At 52.4% G+C, this 21451-nt stretch overlaps 9 protein-coding genes and 1 non-coding gene across 10 annotated transcripts; 5 read left to right on the top strand and 5 right to left on the bottom strand.

The window, feature by feature from the left end:
• Positions 1-89: 89 nt before the first annotated feature.
• On the top strand, positions 90-2054 carry VTN00DRAFT_9438 (uncharacterized protein; the record flags this gene model as incomplete). Its single annotated transcript, XM_069436398.1, has 4 exons — positions 90-535; positions 609-1441; positions 1519-1937; positions 2040-2054. The coding sequence occupies 4 exons, from the start codon at positions 90-92 to the stop codon at positions 2052-2054; spliced, it is 1713 nt and encodes a 570-aa protein (XP_069285023.1).
• Positions 2055-2323: 269 nt separating this feature from the next.
• On the bottom strand, positions 2324-4022 carry VTN00DRAFT_9437 (uncharacterized protein; the record flags this gene model as incomplete). Its single annotated transcript, XM_069436397.1, has 4 exons — positions 2324-2755; positions 2829-3231; positions 3298-3721; positions 3812-4022. 4 exons carry the CDS (start codon positions 4020-4022, stop codon positions 2324-2326), a joined length of 1470 nt encoding a protein of 489 aa, XP_069285022.1.
• A 651-nt stretch (positions 4023-4673) lies between these two features.
• VTN00DRAFT_9436 (uncharacterized protein) lies at positions 4674-5071 on the bottom strand (the record flags this gene model as incomplete). The annotated part of the gene is made up of 3 exons (XM_069436396.1): positions 4674-4840; positions 4916-4964; positions 5021-5071. 3 exons carry the CDS (start codon positions 5069-5071, stop codon positions 4674-4676), a joined length of 267 nt encoding a protein of 88 aa, XP_069285021.1.
• A 71-nt stretch (positions 5072-5142) lies between these two features.
• On the top strand, positions 5143-6094 carry VTN00DRAFT_9435 (uncharacterized protein; the record flags this gene model as incomplete). The annotated part of the gene is made up of 2 exons (XM_069436395.1): positions 5143-5886; positions 5945-6094. The coding sequence occupies 2 exons, from the start codon at positions 5143-5145 to the stop codon at positions 6092-6094; spliced, it is 894 nt and encodes a 297-aa protein (XP_069285020.1).
• Positions 6095-8510: 2416 nt separating this feature from the next.
• On the bottom strand, positions 8511-9523 carry VTN00DRAFT_9434 (uncharacterized protein; the record flags this gene model as incomplete). The annotated part of the gene is made up of 2 exons (XM_069436394.1): positions 8511-9138; positions 9207-9523. 2 exons carry the CDS (start codon positions 9521-9523, stop codon positions 8511-8513), a joined length of 945 nt encoding a protein of 314 aa, XP_069285019.1.
• An 872-nt stretch (positions 9524-10395) lies between these two features.
• On the bottom strand, positions 10396-10504 carry VTN00DRAFT_t172. The gene has a single exon. It is a non-coding gene; the product is annotated as a tRNA-Met (tRNA).
• Positions 10505-13310: 2806 nt separating this feature from the next.
• VTN00DRAFT_9433 (uncharacterized protein) lies at positions 13311-13661 on the top strand (the record flags this gene model as incomplete). Its single annotated transcript, XM_069436393.1, has 1 exon — positions 13311-13661. The coding sequence occupies one exon, from the start codon at positions 13311-13313 to the stop codon at positions 13659-13661; it is 351 nt and encodes a 116-aa protein (XP_069285018.1).
• A 597-nt stretch (positions 13662-14258) lies between these two features.
• Positions 14259-15970, top strand: VTN00DRAFT_9432 (uncharacterized protein; the record flags this gene model as incomplete). Its single annotated transcript, XM_069436392.1, has 4 exons — positions 14259-14494; positions 14543-15590; positions 15648-15822; positions 15882-15970. The coding sequence occupies 4 exons, from the start codon at positions 14259-14261 to the stop codon at positions 15968-15970; spliced, it is 1548 nt and encodes a 515-aa protein (XP_069285017.1).
• Positions 15971-17244: 1274 nt separating this feature from the next.
• On the top strand, positions 17245-19293 carry VTN00DRAFT_9431 (uncharacterized protein; the record flags this gene model as incomplete). Its single annotated transcript, XM_069436391.1, has 6 exons — positions 17245-17448; positions 17531-17716; positions 17834-18310; positions 18370-18516; positions 18575-19039; positions 19105-19293. 6 exons carry the CDS (start codon positions 17245-17247, stop codon positions 19291-19293), a joined length of 1668 nt encoding a protein of 555 aa, XP_069285016.1.
• A 420-nt stretch (positions 19294-19713) lies between these two features.
• Positions 19714-21359, bottom strand: VTN00DRAFT_9430 (uncharacterized protein; the record flags this gene model as incomplete). Its single annotated transcript, XM_069436390.1, has 3 exons — positions 19714-19914; positions 19985-20457; positions 20555-21359. 3 exons carry the CDS (start codon positions 21357-21359, stop codon positions 19714-19716), a joined length of 1479 nt encoding a protein of 492 aa, XP_069285015.1.
• Positions 21360-21451: the final 92 nt, after the last annotated feature.

Raw genomic sequence — 21451 nt, 5'->3', positions numbered from 1 at the left:
CTCTCTCTCCTCCTCCTCTCTCTTCTTTCTTTCTTATATATATATATATATATATATATATATAATTGCCTTGTCCTCCCCCAAAAGGCATGCTCGTCCGCTCCTCCCCCCACATCCTGTCGATCCGATCTTCGTTCAAGGGCCGGCTTTTCGCAAGTCAGCTGACGTTATCGACAGCATCATATTCTTCCTCGTTCATAGGACGGAGAGCAACAGTCAGTTCCGTTGCGAGCGGAGGTGCTAGTACCAATAACAGGACACTGGATCTCCGAAGCTCCTTGAACTCTTCCTCCTCCGCAACTGCCCCACGCCTCGCTTCCGTCTCGAGACACTTCTCTTCCTCGACCCCCAGAACAGCAGACAACAAGGAGAATTCCGGCTCAATGGCTCCCATCGAGACGAAGGTGTACGATTACATCGTCATCGGGGGTGGTAGTGGTGGTAGTGGAAGCGCCCGGCGCGCCGCGGGGTGGTATGGAGCGAAGACGGTGATCATTGAGAGCGGTCCGGCCGGAGGGACGTGTGTTAATGTTGGGTACGTTTAACATAGCTTGCCATTGAGCTGGCTTCCTCTGCTCCTCTCCGCAGATCGCTGACAAAATGGATAGCTGCGTCCCCAAGAAAATGACCTGGAACTTCGCCTCCATCAACGAGACCATCCACGTCGGCAAGTACTACGGCTACGAGCTCCCCGGCGAACCCAAGATCGACTACGGCCACTTCAAGCGTCTCCGGGACGCGACCGTCAAGCGCCTCAACGGCGCCTACGAGCGGAATTGGGGCAAGGAGGGGATCGACCTCGTGCACGGCCGCGCCCGCTTCGTCGAACCCAAGGTCGTCGAGGTCGACCTGAACGACGGCGGTAAGGCCCGATTCACCGCGAAGCACATCCTCATCGCGACGGGCGGCTGCCCGACCATCCCGAAGGTGCCCGGCGCCGAGCACGGCATCTCCAGCGACGGCTTCTTCGAGATCGAGGAGCTCCCCCCCAAGTTCGCCGTCGTGGGCGCGGGCTACATCGCCGTTGAGCTGGCCGGCGTCATGGCCGCCGTGGGCGTCGAGACGCACATGTTCATCCGCGGGGACACCTTTCTGCGGAAATTCGACCCCATGATCCAGAAGACCATGACGCAGCGGTACGAGGACATGGGGGTGCACCTGCACAAGAACCACGCGGGGTTCAAGGAGGTGCAGCTCGTGAGCCCCGGCAAGGGCAAGGACAAGGTGCTGAAGCTGATCGGGAAGGATGGCTCCGAGCTGGAGGTCAACGAGCTCCTGTGGGCCGTCGGTCGTGAGCCCGAGGTCAACTCGCTGAACCTCCCGGCTGCCGGCGTCAAGCAGAACCACGTCGGTCACATCCTCGTCGACGAGTACCAGAACACGAACGTGGAGGGCATCTACGCCATTGGTGATGTCACCGGGCAGGCTGAGCTGACGCCAGGTAAGAAACCATTTAAAAGCATACTCTTTGCTTGCTACAAAGTAAGATCGTCATCTAACGAAAAATGCAAAACCTAGTGGCCATCGCAGCCGGCCGCCAACTCGGCAGCCGCCTCTTCGGTCCCCCCGAACTCAAAGCCTCCAAACTCTCCTACGACAACATCCCCACCGTCGTCTTCGCCCACCCGGAAGTCGGGGCCATCGGCCTCACCGAGCCCGAGGCCCGCGCCAAATACGGCGACGACAAGGTCAAGACCTACCACACCCGCTTCACGGCCATGTTCTTCGACCCTCTGCCCCCGGAGGAGAAGAAGAAGAACCCCACGGAGATGAAGCTCGTGTGTGTGGGGCCCGAGGAGAAGATTGTCGGATTGCATATCCTGGGTCTGGGCGTCGGGGAGATGTTGCAGGGTTTCGGAGTCGCGATCAAGATGGGCGCGACGAAGCAGGACTTTGATAGCTGCGTGGCGATCCACCCGACGAGTGCGGAGGAGTTGGTGAGTTTGAACTTGATTTCACATCCCTTTTTCTATCTCTTTTTCGATGCTTTGCTTTGTATAGATTTGTTTCTGGACCGTACTAATAATATATATTTTTAGGTGACCATGCGATAATTATCTACACGACAGTTCCAATATCAGGAAAATAAAATGCGAACTGGGGTTCTAGGGCTTGAAAATCCAATATTCGACAAGGAATAGACCTCATATATACCATGACTGCTAGCATGTCATAGCACCAAAATTATCAGTTAATATCCATTTGGATTTTGAAAAGCATAGCCATACGATATCTTCTGGAAATCCGTGACCTTTGGACTCTATGAAACTTGCCCCCGTCTCAAACGGCCTACTGCATGTCTCCTAGGTCTTATACACACATCTTAATGATGATATTTGAAGTCAGGTTCCCTGTCGCCCGACTTCACCTTCCTCGTATCCTCCTTTTCACCGCTCGCGATGCGTTCCTTCTCCACATTCTGCCGGCGCAGGTACAGCATGTTGGCCACGATCAGAATCTCCGCCACGACCAGCGATCCCAGAGAGAAGGCGTTGCCCAGCACGTACGGCGATTTTCGGTAAATCTGCCCGACCACGATGCCTGCACAGTTGCCGATAGTCTGCTGCAGCCCGATCTCCATCGCGCGCCGGTAGTGAGGCGCCACATTGACGTTCAGCCAGGTGATGTTCAGTCCCGGTCCGTTATAGGTTGCGACGGCGCACAGGAAGGTTGCGAAGTATTTGACCGCGTCATTCTTGACTGTCAAGAGGAGGATGTAGCCGACTATGGAGAAGATATTGACGACGAAGAGGAACTGGAGAAAGTCAAAAGTTAGCAAGGTCAGTTTCCCGGGGGGCAGCAAGTCGAAAATCAAAAGTCCAACTCACCGGAGCAAATGTCGAGTATTTATCGGAGAAGTACGCGATGGACATGAAGCAAATGGCGCCCCAAACGTACACCGGGACGGTGAGCGCATTGCTATGGAGGGAATCGTAGCCCATGCTATTCAGAATGGCGGGCAGGAACGTGCTGAACCCGTACAACAGGATGTCCTGGCAGAACTGGATGGCGCCGCTAAAGTACAGCTTGGGGTCCGTCGCGGCGATCCACATCTCCTCCCAGCTGAACTCCTCGCTGCCCATGTACTTGCGGCGCTGCTCGTTGCGGACGCGCATCATCCACTTCTCCTCATCGTTGAGGAAGTAGGCATTGGCCGGGTCGTTGGGCAGGCCGAACCAGATCCAGACTGCGCACACGATACTGAAGAGACCTTCGATGATGTAGACCCATCTGGATGCTTGTCAGCTCCACTCAATGCCCCGAGCTGCGGAATGTAGATCGATCTCTTCAACTGACCTCCATCCAGCCTTTCCAGCGACCCCATCCATCTGCAGCAGTCCGTACGCCAACAGACCACCGACGGCGCCCGAGATGGCCGCGCAGCTCATCAGGTACGACACCCGCTTGGCCTGTTCCTCCCGCCGATACACCATGGTGAGGTACAGGTTCAAACAGGGGAACAGACCGGCCTCGCAGGCCCCGAGGATCAGGCGCACCGCATACAGGCCGCCCACGTTGACAATGAAGCCGGAGAAGATGGTGGTCAGCGACCAGATGACGCACAGCGCCGTGAGCATGTTGCGCGGCGTCCACTTTTTCATGAGCACGGCGAAGGGGGCCTCGAATGTCACGTAGGTCGCGTAAAAGATGGAGACAGCGGTCGAGAACTGGGTGCTGGAGGCGTGGATATCTTCCGGCATGCCGGCGACCTTGACGTTTCCTGGATTCTCCTGTGAGTCATCGTTCCGGGTCTGGTTTTCCTATTCTTCTTCTTTTATACAATGGGGTAAACGGAGAAGCGGAGACAAACCTATTGAGCTTCTATCCAAAAAGCATGATAGATATGCATACATGATGATGGGGACAAAGGCCAAGTCCAGCTTGAGGAGGAGCTTCTTCTCTTTGTTGGGATCGAGCTGGATATCCTCGACCGCCGAGAGCATGTCCTCCGGGGTGCTCTTCACCTCCATCTGTGCCTTCTCATCGGCATTCTTCTCTGGGTCGATATTCTTCTCAGACATCTTTGCTGTCTGCTACACAGCTTCGGAAGTCGACTGTGGAAGCTTGCAGACGGGAGATGGAGAAAGCGCAACCATCTCAGCAGGGATACGGCGATTGATAAACCATTTGGCTACGATGATCACTCCGTGGAGCCTGTGTAAGACCGGGCCTGGAGAGTACATCCACGCCCCGCCGCGGAGAGCCGTCTCATCTGTTACTCCATGCCGAGAAGCTCAAGCCGGTGTCGCCGAATGACGCCCGGCAGGACCAAGACGCCGCCAACCAGAAAGAGCAAAGAAACGGGCCGGGGATGCAGATAATTCGGTAGAGAGACAGCTGATAAGTAGATGACGGGGTGTTTAGGTTACGTAGCGGATGTGCATATCGCATGGCGGCCATGGCCTGTACCGTTCAGCGTAAGCACGGAGTAGGTACGCTAAGATTGCTGGGCTCCATAGCTATAGCTCAAGCGTTTAAGCCGGACAAGACTGGTCGGAATGTTCAAGCGCCGGCCGCTTATCGCCTCGGCCGAGTTGCGCAGAGATACATAGATCTCTTACACGATTCGTTCGCAGATGCGTGAACGGACGGTGTTTCTCCAGGTCTGCGTGAACTGCCACTTTTGGAATTGGGGGAATTGCGGAGGCGGCGCTGATAAGCATCTCGCCCAGTCACCGGCCTCGGGGCTCCACGCGGCAGACGCCCACGGCAACCGTTGACCAGAGATTCCAGCTTGATATCGAGCCATCTGGAGCCGCCGAGCGATAGGGCCTCGTGGCGTCTGGCCGGCGTCGAGATCGGCGATCGTTGTGTCTGACCGAGGCGGGGGAGGTTGCAGCTGGGAGATCAGAGACTTGGTAAGTAACTTTGCCCGGCTGCATAGTATGGGATCTGACGGACGTCTCTAGCGTACAGGAACTGGTCAAGCAGGCATCAGACTCCGTCTCCTCTCCCGACAGCTTCTGGAACAGGTTTAAGTCCAACTATCTCGATAGCCGGCGTCGGGATGGCTGCACACGATCTGAGCATCGAGATGGAAGTCCCCGGCTTGCGTCGGTAGACTATTCATCTTGGAATCGACTGTTCTTTCTCGGACTCTTCTCCAGAAGAGAAATATTCTCTTTGCAGATTCGATTCACCATGGGCAGTATCGACATCGACGCCGTTGACGCCGACGCCCTGCGCGCGAAGATCGCAAAGCAGGCGACGTCCCCCGCGCATGAGGCCCGTCTGCTCTGCCGACACAACCTCTTGACCAACACCTCTGGCGCTGCCCCAGGCTTTCTCCAGGCGAACCTGCTGGTCCTCCCGTCCAAGTATGCAGGCCACTTCCGCGACCTGTGTCTGCGCAACCCGGTGTCCTGCCCGCTCCTGGGCGTGACATCCCCGGGTGACCCTCACACCGTCAGCCCCGCGGGCTGCATCAAAAGTCCAGACTTCGATCTCCGCACTGACTTCCCCAAGTACCGCGTCTACAAGGGCGGAAAGTTCGTCGGCAGCCGGACCAATCTCCTTGATGTCTGGACTCCGGATCATGTCGGCTTCCTGATCGGCTGCTCATTCTCCTTCGAGGACGCCCTCACGGCCGCAGGGCTCCAGCCCCGGCACCAGATCACGGGCTCCGTCGTGTCCATGTTCCGCTCCAACATCCCCGTGCTGCCCGCAGGAGTGTTTTCGGGCGCGAAATGCATCGTCTCCATGCGTCCGTACCGGCCCGAGGATCTTGAACGGGTGCGGGATGTCACGAGGCCGTTCCTGTCCACGCACGGAGAGCCCGTCGCGTGGGGATATGATGGCGCCAAAGAGATCGGAATCGAGGACGTGACGAAGCCGGATTTTGGAGAGCCGCAGGTGTTTGAGGAGGGTGAGGTTCCGGTTTTTTGGGTATGACCTATCTCTCCCTATCTCTATCTGACAAGAGTTCTACTAACATACGTGGCAGGCATGCGGTGTCACGCCCCAAATGGTCGTTGAATCTGCTGGTGACAAGGTCGAGGGTCTGGTCTTCGCCCACGAACCGGGCCACATGCTCGTCACGGACTGGACGACTGGGGATCTGGAGAAGTTGAGGTCTGGGGTTGGGGGGTCGTGATGAGCCCATCTCGATCGGCGCTCTTTTCTTTCTCTGCACCGGACTCCAGATGTAACTGGGTGCAGGTTGCATGGTTAGGGTTAGATCATAATATGATGTAAATTGATCTGATTTCTGCATGAGAGACGAAATGGAACGTGAAATGAAATGCTCCTCAGCACAGGTGTCGTGGATTGTATTAAGCTGCTGAATGGCAGAAGCCATATCTCTGAGGTACCTAGGGTAGTGATAACAACCAGCTACTGTCTGGTGGAAAGGAGCGAGAAGGGACGATTGGATCCATGCAAATGGATATCCGAATGCATGCACTTCGGCAACGGCTTACTGAAATACCAAACGGATTGGATGAGTTGTTCATGGACATCTTGACCAGGGATGGCCAGGATATGGATGAGCTGGTTCTTTGCCTCCAGTGGATACTATATGCAAAGCTGGCCGTTGAAGTGTGGGGAGCTCTATTCTGCTATATTAGCTGGTGTCGAACCTGAGGAGCTGACTGTATGGAACTCGGAGACTATAACAAGAGATGACATGGGAAGATTTATTTTTACATTCCTCAAAGGGGCTTGCAGAAATGACCAAGTCTGAGGATTCAACTATACAATTCATTCATGAGTCGGTACGCGATTTTCTACTTCAGGGAAATCGACTTGACATACTTCAGCCCAACCTTGGAAACAACTTCCCAGGCCTGAGCCATCAGCGGCTGGAGCAATGTTGTCAAAACTATATATATCACAATTGATACTTCCCACCATCCATCTGCCGCGAAGAGCCGCTGCCGGTTGCAAAGTCCACTAATGCCGCGAATATTCGCCGACTGGCCATCTAAAAAGTTTCCTTTCCTTGAATCTGCAGTGCAGAACATCCTCTATCGTGCCGATGCTGCAGATGGCCATGGGATCCCACAAGGTGCCTTTCTTGAAAACTTCCCCCTTCGCAAGTGGATCACTCTGAACAACTTCTTTTGAGACAGGTGCAATATGTCTATACATCTGATGCGAGCAAGTTGTACATCACTGCTGAGGAACGACTTACCGAACCTCATCCGGATCATACTCAAAGGCGTTCCAGACATGGATATCGAAGGGGAACGTTACGGCTATCCAGTCCTTGCGGTCTTGGCTCACGCAAATAAAAGTGCTTTAAAGGCACTTCTGACGCCGTCTACTGAAGCCTGGTCTGAGTACAACATGACTGGCAATAACTCACTTTATCCTACATCCACAGAACACCAAGAAGTGATCAGCTTCCTCCTCAGCGAGAGATGTCCTATAAGCTTTCGGAGACAGAGTCTTACTCTCACAGGCAATAGAACTCAATCACTTTGCCCTTATAAAAGGTTCTGCTTGCGACCAGGAAAGTGAATATCCATCGTCAAACTGCAAGTGGCAGGATACTGCCATCCTGGGCAGCAGAGAAAGGGCATGAGACTTTGGTCAGGCTCCTGCTTGAAAAAAGGTGCCAATCTGGAATCAAAGAATCGGTTGGGTCAAAGACCACTATTCTTGGCGGTAAAGAGTGGGCATGAGGCTGTGGTCAAGCTCCTGCTTGAGAAAGGTGCTAATTTATACTTTCAAAGATGACTTTGGCCAGACACCAGTAACCCAGGCAGTATACAGTATGGATATGAGGCCATATACAAACTACTGCGTGAGAAAGTTGCTGATCTGGAAGCAAAGAATAATGCAAAGAATAACGGGTGGTGGGCACTACTGTCCTGGGCAGCAGAAAGAGGGTATAAGGCTATAGACTACCTGAGAGAGATGCTGCGAAACTGTCTCTGGGCATTAGATCTGGTCCAAGCGTCTTGATACGGTGATCTTATAGAGAGAAGAGAAATCTGGGATGTATATAATACTTACATATACAGAGACATAGCAGAACGTAAAGTATGTTTGTATCTAGAAGACAGCTGAAGGTTGGGAGACTTAGGGTTGGAGTAACTACCTAAGGTAGTAGTTAGGTAGGAAGAAGCCTGTCTTGCCTTGTCTGTCTAGGTCAAAGCGGGAGGGGAAGAGGGGATCAGAGGGGGACCTACCTAGGTAGGTAGGTAAGTAAGATAGGGCATTTAGGTAGGTAGAGTAGGCTTCAGTAGGTAGACAGACCAGGACCAGGTGTGGGTGTGGTTGATGTGAGAGATGGGAATTGATCAAGTTACACAGGTGAGGACTACATTGGCTGGTCGATTGATTTTATTAATAATTATCTGAGTTGGTAGTTATAGATAGAGATGGCCATTAGCGAGTCAGATGACTAGTAGATAAATAGGGAAATAAATGAATGAATGAGCAGAGCTCATGGCTCTCTCTGTCTCTGCCTGTCTGTCTGAGATGAAGGAAAGTTCTCCAAGTCGGCATGTACCTCGTATGACACGTATGTACGGAGTACCTCCCTAAGGTACCTGGTACTGTATTCACAACTTCCCCCTCCGCGGCAACACACCCACGTCCACAGGCTTCCACCAGGGATAAGCATCCGGCACATCATCCTCCCCGTCATTCTCCCCATTGAAATTGCCCTTGAAGACCGGTTTCCTCTTCTCGAAGAAGCTCTTTACGCCCTCCTCGTTATCCCTCTTCCCGAACAGAGCCCACAGCAGCATCGAGTCCAGCAGGTGCGTCTCCTCCGCGCTGTCGGGGCCCCGATACATCAGATCGCGCATCAGCGCCGTCGACACCGTCGATGTGTTCTCCGCGATCTCCGTCGCGAGTTCTAGACCCCTGGCAAGTGTCGCCTCCGGCGTGGGGAAGATCTCGGAGAAGAGAGACGATAGGAGCGGGTGGTTTGCCGGGTAGACGGACCCCGTCGTGGTGAGGTGCAGCGCGCGCGAGAGGCCGATCAGGCGCGGGAGGAAGAACGAGGAGGCGGCCTCCATGATGATGCCGCGACGGGCGAAGACGAAGCCGATCTTTGCGCCGGAGTATACGACGCGGATCGCTGCGGGGAGAGTCATGGTAATTCCGATCCCGACGGCGGAGCCGTTGAGGGCCATGATGGTGGGTTTGCGGCATTGGTGGATTGACAGGGTTACACAGCCGCCGCTTCGGCACCCGTCAGCGTCAGTGCGACTGCGACAGCTAGCTATGCGCAGTTGAATGCTGCAACGAACCTATCCCTATGATCGCGCGCTGCCTTTTCGTCTCCTCCGCCTTTCTGAAACCCAATGTCTAGGTCTGCGCCCGCGCAGAACATCTTCCCCGCGCCGGTGACCACGACGGCGCGCACGCGGTCATCGACGTCGAACAGGCGGAAGGCCTGGGAGAGCTCGTCGGCCATGATCGAGGTGAAGGCATTGTTCGTCTCCGGTCGGTTCAAGGTAACGAGAATGACCTTGGTTGGCGTGGGAGAATCGGCAGGGACGTGGGAGAGCTTGATGTGTTTGGTAGGAAGGGCCGCGTAGGACGGGGGGAGGTCGATGGACGTCATGGTGTAACGGTGTCTATCTTATCTGATGTGTTGACAGTCTTGATCGGAGAACAGATATGGATATCAACCACTGTTCCGGAAGCACGAGGACAATGACCGGCGACGCGACGATATCGTACGCAAGGAGCGATCTGGCGCGGACTTGCGGTGAAAGACAACGACAGCTTTCTCTCCAAGTTATTTCTGCAGTCCCATGCAGCGACTATGGAAATACGATTGGTGTAAAGCAGCGACTCGAGTCCGTCCTTACACCAGATCCGCGACTCTTGCGCCCCGTATCAGTTGACATAGATGATGACCGCGAAGGAGATCAGGCAGAAGCAGAGGGGGATATAGACGATCGGGTCCATCTTTTCACCCGAGGTCTTCGACATGGAGGAGACGCAGATGAGGCTATCTCGTAGATTCACCGAGGTAAAAGGAATGCGGACCGAGTGATGAGTGATCACGAAGAACAGGACGACGGGGAGCTGCATAAGTATGCGCATGTCGGCGGTCTTTTAAGGGGCTCGCGGGGGGCGATCGGCAGCGGAGACAGGCTCAACAGAACCAACAGTTGGGGCTGGCTGCCGGGCAGATCTTGCCTACAGCCGGGTCTTGGGGTTCGTTTTGCGGCTCGGTGGGGAGCCCAGCCAAACGCGCATACGTGGACGGAGTAGAGCTTCCCGCAACAAATCTCTCAGGATGACGCTGACGAACAAGCTATGGTATGTTCATCTTGCTGTCTACACACTGTACATCCATGCGAAAAAAGCATCCTGCATGTTGGGGAAAAAAACTTGGTACAGACCAAGAAACAAGGCTGGAAAACCGCGGCTAAAAACGGGACAGGCGGTCAAAAAAGATAGCAGCGCACCAGGTGCGAAAAGAGTTGTCCCCGGGGAGGATCGAACTCCCGACCTTGGGATTTCATGTGAGTTGTGCTCCCATGTCATACGTTTAGTATGAGACCCACGTGATAACCAACTACACCACAGAGACAACTTGTTGGTAGAGGCCAGCCCGCTTGTTTCTTTTCAGTGAAACCGGGCAGGTACACCGTCAACTCTTGTCCCTATCCATCCAACAACGAGGACAACCCTTCTCGAAATTCACATATAAAGGGAAATCTTTTGCCCATTTAGGAGATGCTGTTATGCTGACAATGCCACGGTCTATTACGCAGCTGGAGACACGAACACGGTCCCGGTATAATGCCACATAGTGCCCCTTTCCTGACCGCTCTTAAATAGTATCTTCTTGGCTGTTCCCAACTTCCCATGTACACGAACGTGACTGGGCGCTTCGTCTGCCCTTATAATCCCACACCGCCTCATGGGGCCCCAGTTACGTCTAACTGCTTTGGGACAGACCAGAAGATGGGCCAGCTCATGGGCCGGGAATCGGGGACACCCCCTTATTGTTTGTCAGCAAGATGGAGACTCCAGGTTTCAGAGATTGCTGCTCCATGCGCGCTTTAAACCATGCAATCTCCTCCACGTTGGCAAGGTCCCTTAAAATCTGGGGAGAATGCAGTATTATCTATCATTCTATGAGGTCCCGAGTACTACTGTCTTGATCCAATCCGTCAAAGTCGCACAGGGTTTGATATGAACCAAGGTTGCATATATCCGAGTGAACTACATAACCTAAGCTTTGCTTATACATACATGTACTTCACTGTACCTCAGCTCAATGACTAAGTTAGACAGTTCCTTGGCCGGCTGCATCGCCGTTATTTGGAAGGCAAAGAAAATATCTCCTTTGATCTCCCATGCTTCACGTTGCTTTCGTATACTTACTCGAGTACAGTCTGACGGCGTGGCAAGAAGCTATATAAGCGAGAGCAGTACGAAGCCGTTGGCTTCGTATCCTAGCCTTTTGCCGGTAGCGCAGCGGTTTGGCTCCTAGAATGCTCTCCCTAGGAGCCACTCCGTGACACAGTCCACTCTAAAAGGAAAAAAGAAAGAGATATGGAGATATAATCCTTGATCTCCTCTGACCAAGCACCTACGACCATAGGGTGTGGAAAACAGGGCTTCCTGTCCGCTCAGCCGTACTTAAGCCACAATTATAAGTGCAGCCAACCGTCAATACAGCCCTAGAATTATTGCTGCTTAAAGCGTGACAGTCGCATGAGATGTAGGTGAGTGCAGGTGAGCATAGGCGAGCAAAGTGATGTCTTGGAAAAATGAGGGTGAGTTGGTGAGTGAGTGCGTGGCAGATGTTCCCATACATAATATGATTAATGCATAAAACAAAGGGATGCTAATGATCCACAGCAGTGTAGGACAGTCATGCCAAGCATATAAATTTGAGAAATGACAGTCAAGTGCTATCAACGAAGTATAGACTTTGAGATAAGAATGTCTTGTTTCTAAGAATGAATAAAAAGAACAAGAAAAAAGCCCACACCTAAAACCCATATTGAAATACCTGCTTATATCCAGTATCGGCAGTTTTATAGCGTGTTTCAAATTCGATTTTTACATCGTCCTCGCTAATATGTATGTTGGTGTTGGTGTTGGTGTAACACAATAATGTATCATCGCCACGGCTGCCACGGCCACGTTAACGATGGTACCGTGTTGGGAAGAGTTCGTCGCTAGTAAGAGAAGCCATATACGCTCATTGATCTGAGGCTTTTATGATAAATTGAACTCTCAAAAGTGTGTACAGTATCCTCTCAGCTCTACCTCAGCCAAGTAGTATTCAAAATAGATAAAGTCAAAGCGAAATACCTGAAAGAGTCAGATCCACAAAAATGTCGATTTTTTTGCCCATTTTGCCATTTCTAGTGCAATCAAAACATACAAGATACATCACATAGATAGTACTGCACCTGATTTCCAGGGAAAGGGATACTGTTGATCAGATCAACAGCAACAAAGTATGAAATTTTCATCTCCCCCTTCACTCTGTCACTTTGGTGGATCCTTTTGTTATATAGAGAACGGATTTTAATAATGCAAAGACGATCTGTGATCTATCCTGCAGTAAAGTTGGGGGCGGAAATTGTGATAATCAAGGGAGCACCCGAGACTTTCAGGCCCATGCCATCCTGGATGTCCGCCGCCTGGCACGTCAACCTCTTTTGTCAAACTGATTTGCCCTACCCTTCAGCTTGTGCCATTCTCGAGTCTAGATTTCCCCCCTGCAAACAAGGCATTTTATCTGATCCAGGGACAGCATCTGGCTGTGCCGCAATCTGAATTCAGTTGATTTAGGTACCTACCTATTCTCACAGCCACACTTACTGCCCTCCCAACGTGGAGTTCTGGCCGTCTGTGGTTCACCATGCTAGCCATGGAAAAGAAAGATCATGTAAGACTGATATTAGATGAAACTGCTATTGCGCCGCATTAGTGCATTTGCACTGTCAGCTTCTTTCAGATCATGGCCACGTTACTGTACCACCTGAGCCGGCGGCCGCTCAAGTCGCTCAGTTACTACTGTACAGCATGACCGTTGGAACCTGTTGATGCCATAATAATTCTCCGACTTCACTTGTTCGACAACCAGTCCGGGCCCCCCCCCACAGTGGTATCTGTGTTGCGGTCGGGCGGACACCGGCAGCTGTCATGGACAATTGAGGCATCGTCCACGCGCACAGCCGGGAAAGATGTGCAAGGGATATCACACTACCTTTATCCTCTTCTGTGGGCGGCGCAGAGTATCCATGATGCATCTCAAGCTGACATCCCAAGTTGATGCAGTGACCTCTGTCCTACTCCCGCGGCAACTGACAACATCATGAGCCGAGATCAGCAGACAGGGATAAAGCGGGGTTGTCGTCGATAGAGACACCATGGAACTTTGCGATAATGCAAGACAACTCTACACGATGAGCGCCCTCTGGTACGATTCTATTATTGGGAACTTCTGGCTCAAAGAATCGCGCTCATCAACTGCGGAAAACGATCTCTCAGAGCCGGAGAGAACGGGGATCCTCACGCGCTCTATCGACCTCGCGACGGAGTCACTCTACATAATTGGTGGAGGGATCATCCCTACACCTACCATTCCGGGGCTCATGCCCCCCAGCCGCCAGAGGGTCCTTGCAGATCCGCCCAATATCCAGCGTTCTCTTGCCGATCGCGCCTTTGCGCCTCTCCGCCCGCAAGCGAGGCATAAACAAGAGGACGGACTGGGTGCCTGAACAACCAAACAGCGCATTCCTGGAGGCCCCTGAATATCCCTGCACAAATACTCGGGGGATTAACAACCTGTTTCCCGGCCATAATAATTGCAGGAAGGAAGTGGGAAACAGAAACAATATGGCGTGGCAGAATCTCAGAGGAGTTCTACACTGTACTGTTCATTTTTGACATAGGACTAACCTAGCTGACGGCAAGGAAACCCAAATGATTGCCTTTCCAGGACGGCCCCATCGCTGGAGATCTCGGACTGTCGGACAAGACTCGATCATCTCCTCGCAGCGCGTGGATCCATCTGGCTCTTTCCTGGAATGGCACCTAGGCTAGCTACTAATCTTGCATGCTGAGCCGCTGAGCGAATGCTTGCTGCCGTACCGTGGGTTGTATCCGCTATCCTTCGGGGACTAGCATTGTTATAGTCCGTGTGACGATGTTCCCCACGCGCTCTGGGGTCGCTATTATTATTCTAACCTCACTCGTTCGTCTTTTCTGATCACTCTCTTTATTTTATAGCCTGAAATCCCGTTGGGAATTCACCGTCTCTCTTTGTTTCTACTGTAGGTCACGCAGTCTTTCCGGGTTTCGGTCACTCGTTCAAGATGCGCGTTCCATCTCTGTCGCTCTCTCTTACGGCGCTGTCCCTTGCCGGACACGCCTTTTCTTATCCTCACTCTGTCGAGCAGACTGGCGCTGTCCAGCGTCGCCAGGACGCGAAAGCTAGTGAGAGGGCTGAAGCTGTTAAGGAAGCCTTCAAGCACGCTTGGAAAGGATACCGCCAATATGCTTTCCCCCATGACGAACTGCATCCCGAGTCGAATGGTTACGGAGACTCGAGGTAGGCGCCCCGGAACTTTCCTGTTGAGACTGAGCTAACAGAGACCAGAAACGGCTGGGGCGCTTCCGCTGTTGATGCCCTTTCAACTGCCCTGGTGATGCGAATTCCCGAGATCGTCGACGACATTGTAAATTACATCCCTACCATTGACTACTCGAAGACGTCGTCCCTCGTTAGCCTATTTGAGACCACGATTCGTTATTTGGGTGGCATGCTATCGGGCTATGACTTGCTCACGGGCCCTCTCAATGGTCTAGCAAGCAATCCCGATGCGGTGGAGGCTCTTCTAACACAGTCCAAGAACTTGGCAAACATTCTGAAGTTTGCTTTCGACACTCCTACCGGAATCCCATACAATAATTTGAACATTAGTTCGGGAGGCAATGACGGTTCTACGAGCAATGGACTTGCGACCATCGGGACCTTGGTGCTCGAATGGACCCGCCTGTCCGACTTGACTGGCGATAGCCAGTACGCTGAACTCAGCCAAAAGGGAGAGTCATACCTCCTTAAGCCCATGCCGCCAACGGCGGAGCCTTTCCCGGGGCTTGTTGGCAGCAATGTTAACATTGACACGGGACTCTTCGAAGACGCGCAAGTGAGCTGGGGTGGTGGCGACGACTCCTTCTACGAGTATCTTATTAAGATGTACGTGTATGACCCTAACCGGTTTGCGTCGTACAAGGACCGCTGGGTCGCTGCTGCCGACTCGACGATTGCTCATCTGAAGTCGTCGCCGGCTTCCCGCCCAGACCTTACATTCATCGCAAATTATATCAATGGCAAGTTGGACCTGAACTCTCAGCATCTTACGTGCTTTGACGGCGGTAGCTTCCTGCTGGGAGGTCAGGTCCTGAAACGCCAAGAATACATCGATTTCGGCTTGGAACTTGTAAATGGGTGCTATGCCACTTACGCCCAAACAGCTACACATATCGGACCTGAGCAGTTTAGCTGGGATGCAGCATCTGTTCCGACAAGCCAGAAAGCCTTCTACAACAAGACGGGCTTCTACATCACCAACAGCGCGTATGTTCTGAGACCCGAAGTCATCGAGAGCATCTACTACGCCTACCGTATCACTGGCGACCAGAAGGTGAGTTGGCCGTGTTATCTTCAGACTGCATTCCGGGAATAGGCTGACTTTAGAAAGTACCGTGACTGGGCTTGGGACGCATTTGTTGCGATCAACGCGACAACCCGCACCGATTCCGGCTTTGCGGGCATCAGCAACGTGAATACACCTGGCGGTGGATCCAAGTACGACAACCAGGAAAGCTTCCTGTTTGCTGAGGTCCTGAAATACTGCTACCTGATCCACGCTCCTGGTAAGTCTTGTTGTTGAGTTGGCTTTGCCATAGATGTCCATGACTAACGTGGTGTCCAGATGACGAATGGCAGGTGAACCATGATGGAAGTAACTCATGGGTCTTCAACACCGAGGCGCACCCATTCAAGGTTGCTGCGAAGAAATAAGCGCAGTTTCCCCTTTTTAAATGTTCGGGATGTTTCCAAACTCGCTCCTAGGTGCAGACGCTTGGCTTTCTTGGATGATAGGGTCAATGGCAAAGTTGACGACGTGTTCGATTGATGAGTACATACTATTCCTATATGACATTTAGTTTTCTGGATATATGAGCCTCCTAAAACTCGGTGCTTATTGGCTACGAACGGATATGCATGAGACAAGCATGTCACGACTTTCTAACCGACAACGGTCGATCATTTTGGATAAATACAGGGACTCCATTCTAATACTCACCTCATGCAGCTTCAAAGTAATCGACCCCAGCCATCAATTCTGAGGTCGCGTAGAAATCGAGATAAAAGCTAGTTCCGCGACACGAAAATCGCGAAGCAAGCCGATGCGCAGAGGGGATTGGCGTTTAGTGGTCTTGGCACCGCATGGCAACTCCAGGCTGTATGTCCCGTGCATTGCGGATCGATTTTACAAAAGCAGGCTGGTGAACTGGATCTGTGTCTTTATAACCAGCGCGTCGCGAACCGCAGTTTCTCGGTGAAAGGCTGGGCCTAATTTCCTCCCCGAGCACCGCCGTCTACTGCAATCTTGGAGATTATCGCCCTACTGAGAGAAGAACCAGAAGAGCTGCCTTGACAATTCCTCTGCACACGGTTTTGAGGCGGCCTGTCTGATCTCGCGATATTTCAGCCATGGCCTCCTCGAGATTGTACTTCGGCCAAGTCTGCGGGGACCCCTTCAAGGCTGTCGAGTTGAGAAAGCTGTCTCAAATGGAAGACGACGACGAAGATCCTGTGCCGTGGCATGATCTCGAGTGTGATTGTCCTGGAGACTTTATAGTAGAATAGGCCCCCTTACTAGGGATAGGATTGATATTGACGAAAATAATCCTCTACTCCGGCATTACCCCTTCTGTCGGGTAATGAGAGGCTACGATGCCAAGCGCATCTCCTGGGAGCAGACCGAAGTGAGACCACTTTTTCTGACCTCACTAAAATGGCAAAAGTGGCTCGATTACGTGCGGATGCTCTGTCTGAAGAGGCCGGAAACAATGGACTTGGGTCCCGAGTCGGAGGGCCTGTTTTTAATTACTAACCAGGTGAGTTGACCAGAGTAATGTATGATAAAGAACTTACAGTACTTGACTGGCATATGATAGGGCGACGTTGACGACTTTGAGGGCGGAACTTTCCATGTCTAGGATAATGATGAAGTGACAGAACATGAAGTCTCACTCACCGGTGAGGACGAGTTTTTTCTTCCACGCGACATGTTGGGCATCTTGCTTGAGGTCCACAGAAAAACCATATCGAATAAGACAGATCTGAATCTCGCGGAACTGATGTCTACGTTGACCACTCGGTGCAATCCTCGCGGCGAGATCTATTGGGAGGATGAGTTTGACTACGGTGGTGCGCTTGAGTTCCAGGGGGAGTTTAGGGGGGAGAAGTGGAATCCATTCCCGGGCTTTGAAGTGAGATTCCTCCTCTTTCCCCCCATCCTGCGTCTGCTATTCTGGCAAGCTGTGATATTGTGACAGGCTAACTCCGATTCAGTACCTGGTAGCCGATCCAGCAGAGATCGATTTCTCGCCGGCAATCTCTCTGGCGACTAATCCCCAACCACATGCGAGCAGCGCATCGAATACGCAGCCTCAACCCATTTTGACATCGTCAAATTGTTTTGCAAAACTCCCCAGAGAAGTGCAGCTGCTCATCCTGGAGATTCTGCCGTCGAAGTCAGTAGTTGAGGCAAGCCCCTCGTTTCGGGAGCTGGGAGCGCATCTACCAATCAGTTTCTAGAAATCCAGACTTGCCTAGGATGCACCCTGCGCAGATTGTTCTCAGCTGTGGCGGCAGATTTCCAAAGAGAAAAAACCAATTCGATACAACGTTCTGTTGAACGAGCTGAAGAAGGCCTCGTTGGTGAAAGAACCGGATGTGTCGCAGGACCTGTCCCCTTTCCAAATTCTGGGCTTGGAGAACCGACGCTGCATCTGGCTGAATTGTGAGTTCATCCTGGGCAAGGTCAAAGAGGAGTTCTCGACACTCTGGCAACAAGCCGGGAGTGTATCGCCGATAATTCGAAAGATCTCCACCTATCTTTCCACGCCAATAAAAGATCCAGAAGATATAGAGAACAAATACGCTTCTGATGTATACTCCGTCCCGGATGTGGTCATACCTTATTCCTTAAAGAATATCGTCGCATACTTCGGAGACGAAAAACAGATCATCGGTGTCGAATTCCTGGTCGATGGCCTGGTCGGCGGAGAGGATTCCTGCCAACTGTTCGGGAACCGGAGCTCTTCGAAAGAGTCGGTTGTAGTTGCAAGGGTACGAGTTACTCGGCTGGCTACTTCGTTCGATAAAAGCACAGTCCTTACCCCGGATAGGTCGATCCAGGGGCTGGGGATTATGTACGGGGGACCTTACCTTGTGAACCACGATACACTCTCGGCAAGTGGTCCGAAGATAGTGTCGTGCAGGTCCTGCACGCAGAGCTGGATCATGAAGTTATCGGTATTACAGGGCAGTTTAATGTATTCATTTCCTTGCTTTCCTCCTCCTCTCCTATCAAAGAACTAACATGCTTCCCAGTCGCACTCTATCCTCACATTCGGCTTCATTATCGCCGACCTGACCCGCGAAATGCCAGGGACTGCACCCCTCATCTACAACTACCCGGAATACTGCACCCGCTGGATCGGTCACTGGCCGCCCGCGCAGTACAACATCCACCCTCGATACGGTTCTCCTTCTCAGGAACGATGCCTCGAAACGCCCGTCTTCTTCCTCGACCTGCTCGGGAAGCAGATATGCCGCGTGCAGGCGTACTTCCCTCACGGCGAGAAGGGGGAGTTTGGCGGATTCACATTCTCGTTTGATGATCGGACGGAGGTCTTGGCCGGTGACAGTAGCAGTAAGATCACCAGCAGCAGCAGTGGCGGCGGTGACAACAGCAGCATCATCCACTTCAATGTCGATGAAAAGGAGCAGATCACCGGGGTGCATCTGCATTTCGCAAATAAAGACCCAGTGCCGTCGAAACTGTGCGGTCTTCAGGTGAGAAACAACACACCCTCCCCTCCCCTTCCAAGATCTATCTGACTTGACTGGCTGGAAAACAGTTCAAGACAAGCTCCCCGCGAACTCTCAGTCTGGGCTACGTGGAGGTGGCATCCAACGAGCACGGTGAGCGGCTGCTTCATGTCGAGCCGTTCTATGGACATAGGAGGATTGGTGGCTTGCAGTTTGGGCTGAGGCCGCCAGTGGTGGAGAATATGGGGTTGGTGCTTGCTGATGTTGATGAGATTTAATCTCTCTCTCTCTTTTTTTCCAAATGCACTAAGTCCACTTTGTGTAACATTGCACAACTCTAGGCTCCGGTAAACGAATATTGCGCTGGAAGAGAAAAATATTAGTCACAACTGACTGAGCTTTTTGCCCGAGGTTAAGTTTTTTTTTTGTTTTTTTTTTTTTTTTTTTTTTTTTTTTTTTTTTTTTCCTTATTTGCCTGTGAAGTTTTGGGAGAATTATTTCGGGTATGAACTATTGATGTATTTTGAACTAATTCTCATGATGAAGGGGTGACCTATACCTAGATAGGTATATTACATGAACCTATATTCCTATTGTAGGTTCGTTCATAGCTATTTACATAACTAGAAATATGTACATTTTTCTTTGTAATAATAACCCAGGATCACTAGAAACCAGTGTTGATATCAATCAATCAATCAATACCACGCCTCGACTAGCTCAGCAAGCGTGCTCTCTGAGCCCACGTTCCCTGGAAACACGACATATGGCACCCCGACGTGTCGACTGGTCGGCTCGTCGCATCGCCAGAGGGGAACACCGGGGGCGGCCTGCCCGACGATCCAGGCGCGCTTGATGTTCAGGCCTTTGGTTGCGGCGTCGGAGGATGTGATCCCTCCCTTTATATAAAACCAGTTGATCAGTACATACATGCCACATATTGACTCGGTGAATGGGATGGATGCATACCTTCGCAATAATATACCTCGGCCGCACCTCGATCCCCTTCAACACATCGACCAACGCCTCCGCGACCTTCGTCCCCACCGCCAACGACGACAACCCATCAGACCCTGTGATCAGCTTCCGGCTCGTCATGACGAGCGTGTCCCTCCCCGCGCGGAGATGCGATTCCGCCTCCTGGACGATCTTCGTCACGATCTCTGTCGCATGCTTGTTGTCCTTGCCGTCCTCGCGGACCAGATCCTCGACGTTGATCTCCAACACGGAGAGGTTCTTCTCACCCCGACGGGAGATGAGGGTGTTCAGCTGCGCGGTCGTCTTGGGCACGTAGGAGCCCGCGATGATGAGTCCCCCGGTCTGGCGGGGATTGGGGAGGTCGAGTTCGGCGGCGCTGATGGGGAGTTTGGAGCGGATGCCGAGGCGCGTGGAGACGAAGGCCGCGCCGGTGCGGTAGAGGAAGCGTTTCCCGGCGGATTCAGCTGGAGGTAGTAGTTAGTATATATATATGTACAGTACATGTACAGAGTACATGGATAGGGTTTGTATAAAAGAATAAGAATAATAATAATATAATACCTTGTAAAAGTCCAGCCACAAAAACAGCCATATCCGCCTCCGCAGCCGCATTCACCACTACAATCGCCCCCTTGGGCAAGCTGACCAACTTCTCCTTGACCTTTTCCGCCCCTCCAGTTCTCACATCCTCAATGGTAATTGAACAGATCTGCTCCGCCGCGAACCGCCCCGGCGCCTTCTCCTCCACATAATCCCTCAGATTCGAACTGCCATACCCAAACGTCGCGTCCCTGGCAAACTGCGTCTTCCCCGCGGGCACCAACAGATCCTCCCCCTCCGCGACGTAATGCACGTCATCGATCGTAAACCTCCCGCCCTGGAAGAAGAACGGCGCGAGGATCACCGCGTCCGGAGCACCAAAGACGGACTGCGTCACGTCGACTTCGAGCGGGAAGTGTCCCCGGAGGGTGGAGTCGCTGCGGAGGACGATGTCGATTGGTTCGTTGGTGGTTCGCGCGGCTTGGAGCACGTTCTCGCAGATGGTTCGGATGAGGGTCTCTGCTTCGGAGGGGGGGAGGGCGCGGGAGTTGGTGAGGATGAAGAACCCCCTTGACTCGGTGGGGAGTTTGCGGAGTTCGGTGGTCAGGGAGGGGACGTCCCAGACTGTGAGGACTGATATGTCGTGGCAGGTTTGGGTCCCCGTGGGGTCGTCGTCGAGGATGATGAGTTTGTTGATTTTTGAGTTGGGGTCTGTGAGGATGGAGGAGATTTGGTCTTGGGCTGTCGTGAGGGAGGGTTCCGGGGGTAAAGAGGAGAGGGTGGATGAGCGGGGGAGGGTGGGGTAGTCTTGTTGTTCGCGGGGCATGGTTGATCTAGATAGATATCCTTGGTAGATAGTGATAAATAACAGGTAGAAGAATCTTATCCGATAATGACTGGCATTGAGTAATTAAAGAA

Source organism: Thermoascus crustaceus (assembly GCF_041956765.1).
Source record: "Thermoascus crustaceus strain CBS 181.67 unplaced genomic scaffold VTN00scaffold_7, whole genome shotgun sequence".
NCBI classification, from domain to species: domain Eukaryota; kingdom Fungi; phylum Ascomycota; class Eurotiomycetes; order Eurotiales; family Thermoascaceae; genus Thermoascus; species Thermoascus crustaceus.
The sequence above is the reverse complement of the archived record's forward strand: the minus strand, read 5'-3'. Positions and strand labels throughout refer to the sequence as shown.